The sequence below is a fragment of the Mycetomoellerius zeteki genome, unplaced genomic scaffold (genome assembly GCF_001594055.1).
Source record: "Mycetomoellerius zeteki isolate Tzet28-1 unplaced genomic scaffold, Tzet1.0 scaffold70, whole genome shotgun sequence".
In the NCBI taxonomy this organism is placed as follows: Eukaryota; Metazoa; Arthropoda; class Insecta; order Hymenoptera; family Formicidae; genus Mycetomoellerius; species Mycetomoellerius zeteki.
In genome coordinates, this window is record NW_017257720.1 from 3,435,078 (window position 1) to 3,450,079 (window position 15,002).

The 15,002-nt window shown below is 32.6% G+C and overlaps 2 protein-coding genes and 1 pseudogene across 3 annotated transcripts; 2 read left to right on the forward strand and 1 right to left on the reverse strand.

Moving 5' to 3' along the window:
- The first annotated feature begins 5,587 nt into the window (after window positions 1-5,587).
- On the forward strand, window positions 5,588-10,154 carry LOC108729096 (mitoferrin-1). The gene is made up of 5 exons (XM_018458037.1): window positions 5,588-6,324; window positions 7,882-8,158; window positions 8,469-8,693; window positions 9,024-9,234; window positions 9,345-10,154. Exons 1-5 carry the CDS (start codon window positions 6,208-6,210, stop codon window positions 9,535-9,537), a joined length of 1,023 nt encoding a protein of 340 aa, XP_018313539.1. The 5' UTR covers window positions 5,588-6,207; the 3' UTR covers window positions 9,538-10,154.
- Window positions 10,155-12,108: 1,954 nt separating this feature from the next.
- On the forward strand, window positions 12,109-12,939 carry LOC108729097 (uncharacterized). Of its 2 annotated transcripts, none has more exons than XM_018458038.1 (3): window positions 12,109-12,393; window positions 12,458-12,612; window positions 12,694-12,939. In XM_018458038.1, the coding sequence occupies exons 1-3, from the start codon at window positions 12,181-12,183 to the stop codon at window positions 12,917-12,919; spliced, it is 594 nt and encodes a 197-aa protein (XP_018313540.1). In that variant the 5' UTR covers window positions 12,109-12,180; the 3' UTR covers window positions 12,920-12,939. The 2 variants fall into 2 exon arrangements, with proteins under 2 accessions (XP_018313540.1, XP_018313541.1); XM_018458039.1 differs by having other exon boundaries at window positions 12,109-12,378.
- Window positions 12,940-13,667: 728 nt separating this feature from the next.
- Window positions 13,668-15,002, reverse strand: part of LOC108729062 (ejaculatory bulb-specific protein 3-like) — a 3,028-nt pseudogene continuing 1,693 nt past the window's right edge.

Here is a 15,002-nt window from a genome sequence, read left to right on the forward strand (position 1 = left end):
TATAATAAATATTTATGATCTGTGCAATCTAAGACCACAAAAATATTTATAAAATATTTAAAATACATTTTATAAATATTTATAAATATTTTGTAAATATTTTCTAAATATAGTGTGCTGTCTGCGGATTGCGACACACAATCGTGAGTACGTGTGTTGATGTTGTTTTTTTGCATATTGTTTATCGAAATTTGATACACTCGAGAGGAAGAGATAGGAACAGAGGATAAAGGAAATAATTTGCTGCAGCGACCTTATCGTTTCACGAAAACGCGTTTCCGTAAATATCTCCGTTTTCTTCCACCAATGTAGATTAACTTTAACCTCGCTGATAATTTATTTTTTTATTTTAGTTATTTTTTATTTTAACCTATCCTTTTTAAAATTAGAAAAAGAATATATTATTCATTTATCGAAATTCAACTAAATTTAATTCAAATTTGGTTTATTATTTATTATAAGTGCATACGCGTTAATATGAAGGTTGTTTACTTTGTAACTAAATAATCCAACCACAGAAATGTATTGATTTACATTTTGACTCACACATCTCTCTAAATTCTTTAGATCGAGTAGAACCTCATTCTAAAGAATGAAAATTTTGCTACTCTTTTAAGGGAATTTTCAATCTTTAAGATTTCACTCTTTAAAGTGAGATTTCTCTCCAAAGAATTTAGAGAGACGGAAGTTAAAAATAACAAAATGTGTTATTTAACTCAAGGTATTGGATTATTATTGCTGCTGCTTTGATACCTAACAGTGCGAAACCGAGATTAAAAAAATAAAGAGTAAATTAAACCGAGATAATAAATTAATCTATATTAGGAATAGGAATGGGCCATAGAGCAGCCACAGCTCCCCGTTGGAGTTTATCGCTCTCTCGCGATGCTATATTTATAATCCATTGCAACGTATTTGCATAACGCTGATCATTGTCTCCGTGATGTTTTGCATAATAAATAAAAAAAAGCGCATGTCCCTCGTTACGTGTATCGGCGCAATAAAATGTTTGCAAGTCGAGGTGAAAACATCGGTGTTACGAGACGTGTGAAAAATTACGCCATCGATCAGCGAGATCCGATATCTATCCGATAATAAACGATTGAATAATACGGCCCATTTTACAATTCGTTATCTCTGTTCCCTTGCGATTAAGATAAAATAAATTTAGAAAATTTTGTTTGGGTGTATTTGAAACGAATAAGCGTGATTGCTACTCATTTCTTTAATATATTTCCACGATATTGCTAAATAGTTTCGCTCCTTTATTTGAGGATTTAGTTGTCAAGATGATTATCATTGTGGTCTAAAAATTGGTCGCGTTCAATAGAGAAAGCAACTCTGCAACTGTCGTAAAATTCTTTAATATAATTGGTCTTGTCCTTAGTTACTCACTGAATCTAAATATATAATCATATTAACTGTTGCAAAGTTGCCAAAAGCTGTCTTCTTTGCTGAACGCAATCATTGTTTACATCAATTCTTTTAGAAAACATTAATAATATTAGAATATTATTTACAAATCGATTTTTTTAAATTAAAATAAATAAAATCTTCAAATATAAATAAATAAGTGAATAATAACACATATAACAATGAATAATAATAAATACTCTGATGAAAATAAAACGTAAAGCGAGTGTCAATAAAGCGTTATATTGGAGTGTAAAGGTGGTGTAAGGGGGAAATAATGGAAACGTGAACAAAACCCGTAAGAAGCGAAAATTGGAACATAGAACGTAAAGGAAGCGTCAATTAAACGATAAAGAAACAAATAAAACGTAGATAAGTTCTTCGGCAAACACGAGCACAATGTTTGTTGAATGTAAACGGAGCGTGATTAGGTAGTCTAGAGAACGTAAATCGTCGAGTTAGACGAACGTGAATAAAATTTGACCGAGGTTCCTGATGAGCAAATGACAATATTTTAAAATATATTTCATTTATTCGGTAAACATCCAAAAAAAATTATGCTTTTATCTTGGAGCCCTTATAAGGGTTCACTTCAAAATTATTTCATTAGAACACAATTGAAAAATCTTTCAATGTTACGTCTTTTATCCTAGTCTGTGCAGTTTTTTAAATTCGAGAAGTTAGTTCTCGTTAAATCCCTCTGGTGGCGGTGCCGTGTACTATTCAACGACGCTTCGTTTACGTTCGCTGTACAGCTCAATGACACTCCGTTTCAAAATAAATTTTTTTATTTCTATATCCTGGAAGTGTACACAAAGTATTTGAATGCTCCGTGTACTCTTTGCGAAGTGTTGTGGAACGTTTGGGAAACATTAATGAAAAAAAAATTTTTAATGTGTGGGAAATGTGACAGATGCGTTTCGAGCACACTTTACGGAGCGTTTGGGGAGAGTTCGGGGAGCGTGTATGAATATTCAAAATCACTAAGAGTCAATGAAAAGTCGATGAAGTGTTTAAGAAACGTTAAAATTCTTTGTTCACACTTCTTTGACGCTTCGACAAGCTTTACATTTTCATCAAATGCATAAATAAATAAAATCTTTGATAATTAGGACGATTTCGATTAATTTCAACAACTCCAATTAACTTAATCGGCGATTAACTCGACTGGTAGAGAATCGCTTGTAAGATAAAATTTCTGATATACAATTTATTGTTTTTAATCTATTTTTCGATCAAACATAATTCTATTAATTATTAATTACTTTAATAATTTTATTTCTATTACTTCTCGGTAAAAAAATTTTTCATTCATGAATTCTTCAAACATGTCGAATCAACGTCGATTTGACATCGATTTCATTAATTGTCGTTTTAAATCATTTGAAATCATATTTCATATATGATTATACATGCATGTTTATGAATATTTATGTATGTTTATACATATTTATATATATATATATTCATACATGAAAAAGTTTTTACCAGAATAATAAAATAATGCTGATTAAACTAATTGGAGTTTCGTCAAAAATAGCTTACTAATTTTTTATTGCCTATTTTAGAAATAAATTTCGCTATAATATATGAATGCTATCGGTTCGATTTTTTGCCGCAGGCCGGTAGTAATCGGCATTCATGTTGGAGAAAGAGAAAGAGAGAGGGAAAAAAGTTGCGGTACCAGTGTTACGTCAGCCGTTAAAATATATATTTTACATAAGCGACGAGAGATTATGCATTTCCTGTGCATGGCACAACATGGCGCAAGTATCCTTTCTCGCTTGCTTCTATTATAATCCTCTCGCGGTCGAATTTCATTCTCTTCTGATGGTCAGGATCGATAACTGCTGACCCACACTTTTTTTGCATAACAAATGTATCTCGATTTCAAAAGCGACAAGTTGCGCTCTAATACGAATCTCTTGTTTTTTTATACATTCAACAATAACACGTGTATGCATGAAGGTTGAACAGAATTTTTCTGGAACGGGATCCGCTTAGCTGTACTTCCTACACCTTTTTTTTACAATCGTCTTTTATTTTTGGCGAATATCCAATTTATTTCTAAGTTATTAATTATGACATTCAATCGACGTTAATTCAGTTTAATGGATTTTAATTTTTGTAAGACGACAGAATAAAATAAAAAACACTTTCGCCGCTATATTATTATCTGACACGTCGAAAAAAGTTCCAAAGTGCCATATATTATAATCAGAGATGGGCATTATTTGAAATAGATGCATTTTAAAATGGAAATACAAAATGCAAAATGCCCATTTTGTATTTTGTATTTAAAATACATTTTTTAAGAAACTAATTTATATTTCCATTAAAATGGTTTTTACCAGGGTTGGCAAGTAACGCGTTACTTTGTTGATCGTTACCTTGTTATAATAATGATTTGGTAATGACATTGTAAATTTTTTATGATGGTAATACTAACATCAGAATTAGAAAAGTGTTACTTGTAATGGATTGAGAAAGTCATTCGTTACTGAAAACAATAATTCCTAATTTGTAACGCGTTACTTTTTAGTAACGAGTAACGTTACGCATAACGTTACATGTTACTTGTTATACTTATAACTATTTCAGTGTAACATGTAATAGTGATAAGTTACTTTTCAAAGTGACTTTTCTAACCTTAGTACAATCTTAACGTTTAATTAGTTAGCGTTAACGTCATAAAAAATTGCAACATCATCATCAAATTGTTTACTATAAAAAGTAACGACGAAGTAACTGAAAAGTAACGTTTGCCAACTCTGGTTTTTACTACCCAATGAGAAATAATAATGGAATCGACATCGAATCGATTCGACATCGATTTTATTGTCATTTCTCACTGGGTACTTATTTTCTATTTGAAATATATTTATAGGTTGGCACTAATAATTCTAGCAGACTAGCGCGATTAATGTCGCACTATGTGCGATAACCAATAAGTATATACAACTTTTCTAAACAATCTATGCGCTCATTGGATATCTCCCATCGTGCGGTAACTGTTAGAATCATAAGAATGAACTCATATCTGTATTATTAATCATGTCTGCGTGGTGTCTTGTGTGGTGTCAGTTTTATAACTTTTTTTAGAGATACTATAATCATCCATATATCTAATCTTTTTAAAAAATGACTGCCATCTGGTATCATTGTTTGGTCTTCGGCTACCATGTCCGGATCATAGAACAGACACAACACTTTCAATGTTAGCATCTTATCCAACAATCAAAAAAATTTTTCTCAAATATAATACGTGCTTCCCAAACTCAGCTCCAGGTAGAATGTCTTTTTTCGTTTGGTGGATTAATTATAAGATCTCATAAAAAGAAAATGTTTGATTTCCTCTTCGAAAAATTTGTTTTTTAAAGCATCACGTTCAAATGCTAGATAAACCTTTTTTGTAAAAGTTTATATTATATTATATAAAAATTTATAATAATAAATAAAAAAATATTAAGAAACAAAAAAAATAAGAAACAAAAATTTAAATACAAAATAAGCATTCAAAAATAAATAATATAAAAACATAAATATTTAGAAAATAATTTTATTTTAAAACTATTTTTATTTTAAAAAAGACCATTTTAAAAATGTTCATTTAATTTCTATTTTCTATTTCAAATGGGTATCTAAAAGGCATTTTGTATTTTATATTTTAAATAGATTTGGACACCATTTTGCCCATCTCTGATTATAATTATTTTACACGGAATCAAGAAGAAATTTACACGACTTCACCATGTCACGCAAACTATAATATGATCGCACAAATTGTCGGAAATAAATCGAAGACCACTCAGCAAAATCGTTTATTATTAATGGGTGGCTTAATAACGAGTCATTTTTATATTTGCACGCGGCAGAGAGTTTCGGCGAGTCACCATGGAGAAAGTGCAGTTAAAACGATCAACGAATCCGCGGCGGGATGCGAAACGGTCGAAATTGTGTGTGCTACTTGACTTGCCGCCGTTCCTCCCCCTCTCATCCGAGAAATTATCGCCATTATTGTCGACATCAATTCTATGTGCACGCTCATTCGGTATTTCGTCCGCTTAAAATCGAGGAATCGTTCGAACCGCGGACGGCACACATGAACCACGTGGTCGCGCACGACGCATGCGTGGCACGTGCGCCCGGACCTAACCTTGCCGAATTTCGCGCCGTCTTCGCCGCAATCGGGATTGCTGATTGCCACCTTGCGAGGTTTATGCTCGTGTATTCTTTCGGCCGTTTCACAGCTCGATCTCGTGTAACGAGTCAGTTGATTGATTAAACGAACGAACGAAGCGATCACCCGATCGGAGCAGCGAGGAAGGGGGTAAGACCCCGCGGAGGGTCGGGGGCAGGAAATGGATAGCCTTCCACAGAGCCTTCTTGGCTCCCCGTAATACTCCGCAGTCCGCGGCACCATTAAGAAACGATCGACGCACGCGGTCACATGTCGGCGCGCGTGTAACGCCCGCCCCGCCGCGATCCGTCCGGTGTGCGGTTTGTTTTCGCGACGTACTCAGACGTACTGCTACGTAATACCGTTACGTCGTCCTCGTGGTGATATTAGAGTATCGAACATACACGTCGGATTTCGTTGGATTGTAAACGTGTATCGGCTAACGTACGTGAGGCAGAGAGAGAAAGCGAGAAGGAGAGAGAGAGAGAGAAAGTGTGTGTGACAGAAGGAAGAAGAAAAAGAGAACAAGGATAGGTTACGCGACATCGTGGCGGCGGACTCACGACCTGAGGCGCACTACGAGCTAACGAGCAAGCACCCTCTCCGCCGCGATCATGAACGTAGACGACTACGAAAGCCTTCCGACCAACTCCGTGGCCGTGCACATGACGGCCGGTGCTGTCGCCGGGATCATGGAGCATTGCATCATGTACCCGTTTGACAGTGTCAAGGTATCGTTCGCGCACACGTTACCACCTTCCGGGCTCTTTACATAACCTCCTCGCCGCCGCCGGCGCGCTCCCGGTTTAGCTCCGTCTCTCCTCGCGCGTCGCGTCCTTGAAATTTCGCGGACGCGTCTGTGCGATGAGACACGACGGTCCGCGAGACTTTCCTGTCCACGAGCAACGAGGAAAAATCACCATCTGGTGACGCCGCCGTCGCCGTGTTTTCCTCCATGCTTTCCCGGAACCGTCCGTCTGGCGAACGGACGCTTTATCTTGTCCTGATTTATCTGCCACAAATAGACGCGCAGATAGGCAGCATTTATAAATCATTGTTTGCAGAAATTTAATATCGCCGTCGCTTACCAGCGTCGCATTGGCATCTCTCCGCTTCGGAGGAAGGAAATTGCTCAATTATATAGGATGACAAAGTTAAAGATAATGATAGTTTAATGGATCTCTCTGTACATGTGTATCTCGCATTGTATAGTATACGTGGCTTCTATATATGAGAACATTTATAGTTGCACTAAGCTCGTGCAATTTGATTATTATAAGTGCTGCTAAAGTTTAATAAAATAAAGATATATGACAGAGTTTAATATATATTACAATTTGTACATACATGATTGAAAAAAGAAAAACTTTTTCTTTTCCACGTTCCAGAATTATCTACACGATGAAATAGAGCGATTAACGTGCATTCATTAACATATGCGTCACCACGTTAATTACTTTTTGCCATGTGCATGTATTTAAACATGTTAATATTTTTAATTGGCTACATATTTGCATATCTGCGTATTGTTTAAAATATATTACATATATTGCAAAGGAAGCGTATCATGCAGAAATTTTTATTTTAATTATGTTTTTATTTTTAATATATATATATATATTTATATCTGAAAAAAACACAAATTGTCAAGGCCACCACAACTGATAGACATTGTGTAAGAAATGTTTGTTGGATCAATTTATAAATACGCGTTATGGCTCCTTTGATGGCATAATCTTGTAAGATGTTATATAGTTTCATGAAGCGTACATGACGATTGAGACAACAGTTACTTTGTATCAGATAATGGATGCAAGAAGATGAACATATTGTAAATGGTATATTATACTAGGTTCTTATTCAGAATGCAAGTGTTTACTGTTCATTATGTAATGTAGTTCGTCGGCAGTGAGTTCTATTTCTGGTCTCCTTTTCAGACTGCTATCTATATTATGTGTGCTTTCTTGGCTGATATATCAGAGCTTGATTTCATTTATTATACAAATGAAAAGTACAGATATGCTATTATTCTATTATAATGCAAAGCAAATTGACATCTGAGTGAAAGCTATCAATTAAGTCCCAGGTTATGTTTATGAATACTGCATCGCAGTTGATAGTCACTGTCCTCATTATCAGCAAATCATTCTATTTTAAAGTACTTTTGCAACGAATAACGGTTTTAAAATATTAACAGTTATCTGCTACAAAAATATATACAAACAAAATAGAGTTAGTTTGTTATGTTTTCAATTAGTAATAATGTTTCTTATCTTCTATGTATCTAGACAAGGATGCAGGCACTAACTCCTGGTCCAGGAGGAGGGGGAGGAGTAGGAGAGGTATTGTACAGAATGATACGACAAGAAGGTGTATTGAGGCCAATTAGAGGTGTCAGTGCAGTGGTTGCTGGTGCAGGTCCTGCACATGCTTTATACTTTTCTTGCTACGAGTGTCTTAAAGAAAAATTCAAGAGTACAAGATCTCAATTCAATCATCTTGTCTATGGGGCAGCTGGTTGCGTAGCAACAGTTCTGCATGATGGTGTTATGAACCCAGCGGAAGGTTAGATATAGAAACATATTTGATATATGACACATGATACAGACTCTTATTGATAACGTATATCATTGTACATATAGATATAATCTTACAATCTATGTGCTTCAATTAATGTTAATTCATGAAGATATACAGATTTTTATCTAATAATAACTTGAATTTTATATAAATATATATAATATAATAATAAATACCAATTTTTTTTACTATTTTATAACTACTATATAGTAAAAAATATATAGAGATCTTTGAAGATTAATTTTAGAAAACAGTAGATGTGTAGAAATTGATATACAATATTATCTTTTTACAGTGGTTAAACAACGATTGCAGATGTATAATTCCCCTTATAGGAATGTATTGAATTGTATACAACATGTGTACCAGAAAGAAGGGATATTTGCATTCTACAGGAGTTACACAACTCAATTGGCTATGAATGTGCCTTTTCAGAGTATTCATTTCATCTCTTATGAATTCGTACAATCCATTACAAATCCAGAGCACATTTACAATCCAATAGCACATATTGGATCGGGTGAGTCATTCAATTATCAATAATATTGATTTTCTGCTGTAGGTTTCTGATGCTATTGAAAAAGATGTAACGTTATGTTGCAAAAACAATGTAAAAAAAATCAAATTTTATTATTATTCTGAAGTATTAAATCTTGAGTAAAATAAGTGTATTTTGATGTGAAAAGATGTAGTTGAATAAATACAGAATCATACAAGCATTTAAGATCCAGTTAGACCATTTAAGACATTGATTTATATAGTTTGTATTATCACATATATGGTTCTATAATATATTATATTGCAGTAGAATAAAGTGTTAATGCAAAAAATTTACATTTACTGAAACCAGGTGCAGCAGCAGGTGCAATTGCGGCTGCTGCGACGACTCCTCTAGATGTTTGCAAGACAGTGTTGAACACACAGCAGGATGGTGTGCACGCTCAAGGCATGATAGATGCATTTAAGCAAGTCTACAGGTTCGGAGGGATACAGGGATACTTTCGTGGATTACGTGCACGTGTCTTATTCCAAGCACCAGCCACTGCTATCTGTTGGGTGATGTAAGTCAATTGACTTTGTATTTCTTTTTATTGCTTTTTTTATGATTATATCATATTCATCGTCTCTCTTTATATCATGTCGCGTAACATGTTTCTGATTTACATGATAGATACGAGTCATTCAAGTATGTATTACGAGGCAAGCAAGATGATGAGTATAGTGATTCCGAAGCCGACAATGGTATGACTGGAATTAATCAGAATCCGACACTTGCATCAAGATCTAATAGCTTTCAGGGCGCAGGTCTGTACTTTAACAACCATGCCTCATCACCCGTATTACTCAAAGTGACTACGAGTTAGGCATGTAAAAAATCCATACTATTGATTGTCCATTACGAGAAAGAAAGAAAGAGAAAACTATTTCATTATTCAAGAGTTGTTTACGGAAGTGGAGGTATTTTTTCTCTATAAGAATATACCGACACAATGAATATTTGTTGATTCGTTCATTATTTGAGCATTTTTACATATTCTATGTTGCAATCGAAAATCGATGCTAAAGAAAGACAATAGCAAGCAAAGGTACGGGACCTGGATTTATTGAATATTAATATATAAACTTCCTCGATTATCGTTAACTTAGAACTACGTCAAATAATGACGCTAATAATGTTATCTCCTTTTTTTATTTCTTGATTTTTAATTATCGAATAAGGATCTTAAAAGATGTTATTTCCTTTATATATTATCGTACCTTATGCTTTTAATATATTTTCTGTCATATATGCGAAATCAGTATGGAAGTAACATACTATTGTTTTAGAATTATTGCAAAATGACTTCATTAATTAGCACCAAATTTGGAATCATGAAATAATTATTAATCCTGATACACCGCTGGCTGCCATCCAATGGTAAAATCGAAATAAAATGCTATTATCTATTGTACTGTTCATATGGAGTATTAATGGATATTTATTAAACATTAATTTGATATCAGAATATTAACAATTTGTCTATATTATTTGTCTTTGACTGTAATTTGTATATTTGTATACAAATGTACAAATTTGTATATATCTAGTTTATACAAATTGAATATTTTATTAGTAATTTGTTCGATATTAATACTTAGTTGGTTTAATGATAATTGGCAATGTTTATTCTTTAGACACCAAGCAAATTTATACTATACAAATGGATTCATTGTTTAGAATTAAATATAAATTACTGCTGAAAACATGACACAGAAAATGTTAAACTAATTTTTTAGCTCTCATTGCAATTTTTTGGCAATATAAAAAATGGTTGTTTTTAAGAAGGAAAAAAGATATGCTCCAATTGAATAGTGGAAATAGATTATGCACACAGCGCAATTAGTTTGCAGCTCAACTCCAACATTGTACCATTAAGTAAGTTAAGAAAACAGTGGGATGCATGCAGGAATTTTATCGATAATAAACTACACTTAAGAGCATAATTAAGTGCGCATAATTAATGCAGGATCACATCGCAAACATAAAATTGCAAAATTAGAATCATAATTGTTATTAACAGGACATTATAAAATCAAACAATATTTGACGTTACGAAGACTAATGAAATCTTCTTTCTAAATTGATGTAGTATGCGATGTAACTTTGTGTTTGGATTATAGATATAATATGGATTGGAGTGAATTGAATTAATATATAGGACATGATTGATCCTGAACTAAAGAATTACAAATGATGTAAAGTAATTGTTTTATAGAAGATTGTAGATAAAACTATAAAATATATTACAGAGAGAGAGAGAGAGAGAGAGAGAGAGAGAGAGAGAGAGAGAGAGAGAGAGAGATGTGTACAGTATATAAAATAAACTGAAAACCAGTGTAGAAAAAATGAAACTCTTATTTGTACAAATACGATTCATCTTGATTACTCAAGTACAAATGATAAAATGCTCCTTAGTCATTTTGTAATATAAATACTGTATCTAAACCATATATGATATATAATCACAATATTGCTTCCTATGGCTGTGATAACTGGGTCATTTGATGTTGACTTTAAGAGGGAGTAATATCATGTAAAACTCATATTTCACGCCATATTTATTTATTGTTACAATTTTTAACACCCTACATCGTTGCTGAATGAATCGTTGTTGGAGATAAGAAAGCACAGTATTCATATGTAAAGATATGTGTAAAAGAAGAGCGAAATCTAAATTTGAAAATAACTTTATAAAATGTTCATTTAAGTTATCAAAAATTTTCTTTGGAGATTTGCAACTAATCTTTCGTTTAAAATATGTGTGCAAGTCGTAGATGCGTCTATTACACGCGTACACATATTTTACATAGTTTAAGCGTGTAATTGTCAGATTATAGTATGGCTTATTGAATTTACCAGGATAGCATTCAATTCATTGTTTATATTTTTTGTTGTAATCTATTAATCTTTGTATTAAACATATTTTGAATGTTTTTATTTGAACCTTAAATAAATGCTTATTTCTCAAGCGTGTTACAGAATACTATAATACTTTACCAATTTCTTTTAAAAAATTTATTTATGCAAATTATCATGGCCACGTTAGTATATGATCGACTTAACATTTTCTACGGTTTTTCTTTATAAGTAAGCATTTACTTTTTGAAAACAACAAGATGTATATAGTCGATATATATGCTCCCACTGCTATTATAAAAAAATATAAATAATGTAGAGTATATAATAAGTACATATTGAGTTTATGTAACACAGTGAAACGCGTTATACATAATAATGATGTAAATAAATCATTCTACAAACTATTATGGTGTACCTTCATGTTTAATTCGTTGCTTTATCTCTCGGTTTCTTATAAGTATATGATAAAAGGAAAAAAACATTTGAGAACAGTTACATTTTGAAATCTTACTTCAGAGTTATTTTCTTTAAGATATTTTTTGATGGGCATGTAAATTTTTTTTATTTGTAATAAATATCTATTTTATTTAAATTAAAAGAGTGAAATATGGCAAAAGTTGCTAGTGATGTATGCGACGCTCGTTGTCAATTATTTCACAATGAAATGATAAGAAAGGAAAATACGATACGGATAAAATGGTTTTTAAAAAATCAACAACGATTGATAGATCAGCTAAAAGAACCGAAATTTACGAAACGCGCCAAAGAAATAATTGCAGAGTCTAAAAAACGAGAAGCAGCACGTGTAGATAAATCCATCGTGCGTGATTTCAGTTTGCTCTGATTCATAATGTTCTTCTCTTTAAAATTTTGTACATATGTAGGTACAACGGAAGCCCTTACCCACATGGAGGCCACCTAAATCCAATGGTACTATTAATATAGATATCATGAAACCGATTGATCTCGATGTAAGAGCCATACTTTATGAGAAAGGAATTCCAACTTTTATTACTACTCATAACTATCTAACTAAAAGGTACCTACAAGTCAAATATGGCGCACAAATCCTTGAAAACGTTTAATTAATTAATTTAAAATACTTTTTGGAATTTTTTAGATATAAAGAACCTCCGGAGAAGCGTTTCTATTTTCCCGATTGTACAAATTGGATATATGGTTGGCGTCTTGATGATTATCCTCCTATTCCACTTAGTGAAGTAAGACTGAGATCTATTATGTTAGCACAATTTTATCAGCGTAAGGCATTCAATTTGAAGCAAGATCCAGAATGGTTTCGTGGTTGTCATATGAAGAATGCAAGGAATTTTAATGAAAACCGTTGACATATTAATTAGTAACTATATAATTTATAACTCTTGTAAGAATTATAAATATATAATTTATGTATATTGCTATAGTATCATTATTTATATTTTGATATTATAATTTTCTATGAATAGTTGTTAAATCTTGCGATAACTACAATTTTTATAATAAAATAGATATGTGCGATTAGTCGATGATTCATTCCGTTTAAATTCTGTTAATATACATGTAGTAATAAAATAAAAAGAAGGAATTCCATTTTACTTCATTTTAACTAATTAATTTAATCTCGTCTTAATCTTTATCTCCAAATATTATATGCAATTATATATCTTTTGCTTATTTAACAAATATATTTATTTTTATTGCAACTGCAGCAAATCTTGATTGCTAGATTATAAATATAAGTCGACAAATTTTATTTGTTACATCTGCAAATAATTTTGCAATCCCTATATTCACAAATGGAATTGCTGTTACAAAGGGATTAGCGATCAACAGCAAACTTTTTCTCTCCGTGCATATATTAATATTCTAAGGGCGGTATTCATAGTCGAGTCTTATATTCAAGACCGTCTTAAGATGTCATGAACCAATCAGAGGGCCGTATTAGCATCTTAAGACGATCTTGAAATAAGAAGGGACTATGAATACCGGCCTAAGCTACTATTTTGGATTATAATATATGTGTTAATTGAGAAAAATCAGGTTTAGCATACATCGAGAAATACGTCAACCATATTGCTAGCAATTGTTAGTTATTGATTAGTTTTTCTGCTTCATATCTTCCATAGTCTTCGCAAATTTTTGTTGCCATTTCTGAGGATCATTCTTTGCATACCACTCTTTTACTAGCTTCAGCCATTCTTTTTACTTTTCGGTACATTTCTTACATTTAGTTATGAGTACTTCACTGAAATTAAGAGAAATTATTTTTTATTTATTCTTTAATTCAAAATAATCAATTTTATTTCTCTAATTAGCAAATGTATCAAATCTAAATACCTTTTGATATTAAGGATTCATTTTCGATATTACGATTGCAATGAATTTTGCAAAATTATTATGTCGAGTAAGTACCGATTTCTGTTCAATTAATATGTCCATGCTGATATATCGAGAATTATTAAAGATAGACGAAAAATGAAAAAAAACTCTTCAGTGGAATTATTTCAATATCATTTTTAGTGTATTGGAACTGTACTCGAAAAATTTTACTATCCCTTTTTTCCTTAAAATTTCATCGGAGATAGGTACGTTTCCCACATCACACAAATCATCTCAACGTAATCCCATTCAAGGGCTTATTTAACTTTTCGTCTAACTTTAATTAGTTTCCGAGATATCAGCATAGACATATTAAATCGAATATCTTATACATATCATCTACAATTGAGCAATAAATCAAAATTCTGTTAAAATCTGAAAATAACTTGCAAATCTTATTTTAGCATTTCTTTTCTCTCTTGGAGTTTAGTACTCCAATTTCCTTTTTACATTGTAGATTATTTGAAAAACTGTAGATATACCTAGACGTTAAAGAAATCGGTTTCGTATTGGTCAAAGGGAAATTTTCTCTGTCACAAAAGGAGATAATTCTATATACTTAATACATCCTATACATCTGGGCTGCATTCGGAAATATCCCAGTGCCCCCGTGCATCGTTTTATCCTTGTTGTTCACCCAATGTTAAATAAAGATAAGATGATACACACGAGGGCACTCGGGTGATGTTTCCGAACGCAGTATAGTAAAGTAAAGGTAAGTACCATTTTCGTAAGGCGATTTTCCATTTGACGTTCATTCAAATTGTGTGGGACCCATTTACCGAGTTTATTGATCTTTCCGTAAACGATTCCGTTTCCGATTGCTCGTAAACGTCTGCTGATTGTTTCTTGTGATACATGTAATGCTTCTGCTAATTGCCGTTGAGTTTGAGTTGGGTCTTCATCCAATAACTCCTGCAATTGCTCGTCTTCGCATTTTTGTGGTCTACCAGAGCGCTCACTGTCTTTCACATTGAAATCACCACTTTTAAATTGTCGAAACCATGTCTCACATGTTCTAATCGATGGAGCGTGTTCACCATATGTTTCTAC

Coding starts and splice junctions, on each gene's coding strand:
- LOC108729096 (XM_018458037.1), top strand. CDS start 6,208: ATGAACGTAGACGACTACGAAAGCCTTCCGACCAACTCCGTGGCCGTG. Junction 6,325..7,881: donor ACCCGTTTGACAGTGTCAAG/GTATCGTTCGCG, acceptor CTATGTATCTAG/ACAAGGATGCAGGCACTAAC. Junction 8,159..8,468: donor TGTTATGAACCCAGCGGAAG/GTTAGATATAGA, acceptor ATCTTTTTACAG/TGGTTAAACAACGATTGCAG.
- LOC108729097 (XM_018458038.1), top strand. CDS start 12,181: ATGGCAAAAGTTGCTAGTGATGTATGCGACGCTCGTTGTCAATTATTT. Junction 12,394..12,457: donor CACGTGTAGATAAATCCATC/GTGCGTGATTTC, acceptor GTACATATGTAG/GTACAACGGAAGCCCTTACC. Junction 12,613..12,693: donor CATAACTATCTAACTAAAAG/GTACCTACAAGT, acceptor GGAATTTTTTAG/ATATAAAGAACCTCCGGAGA.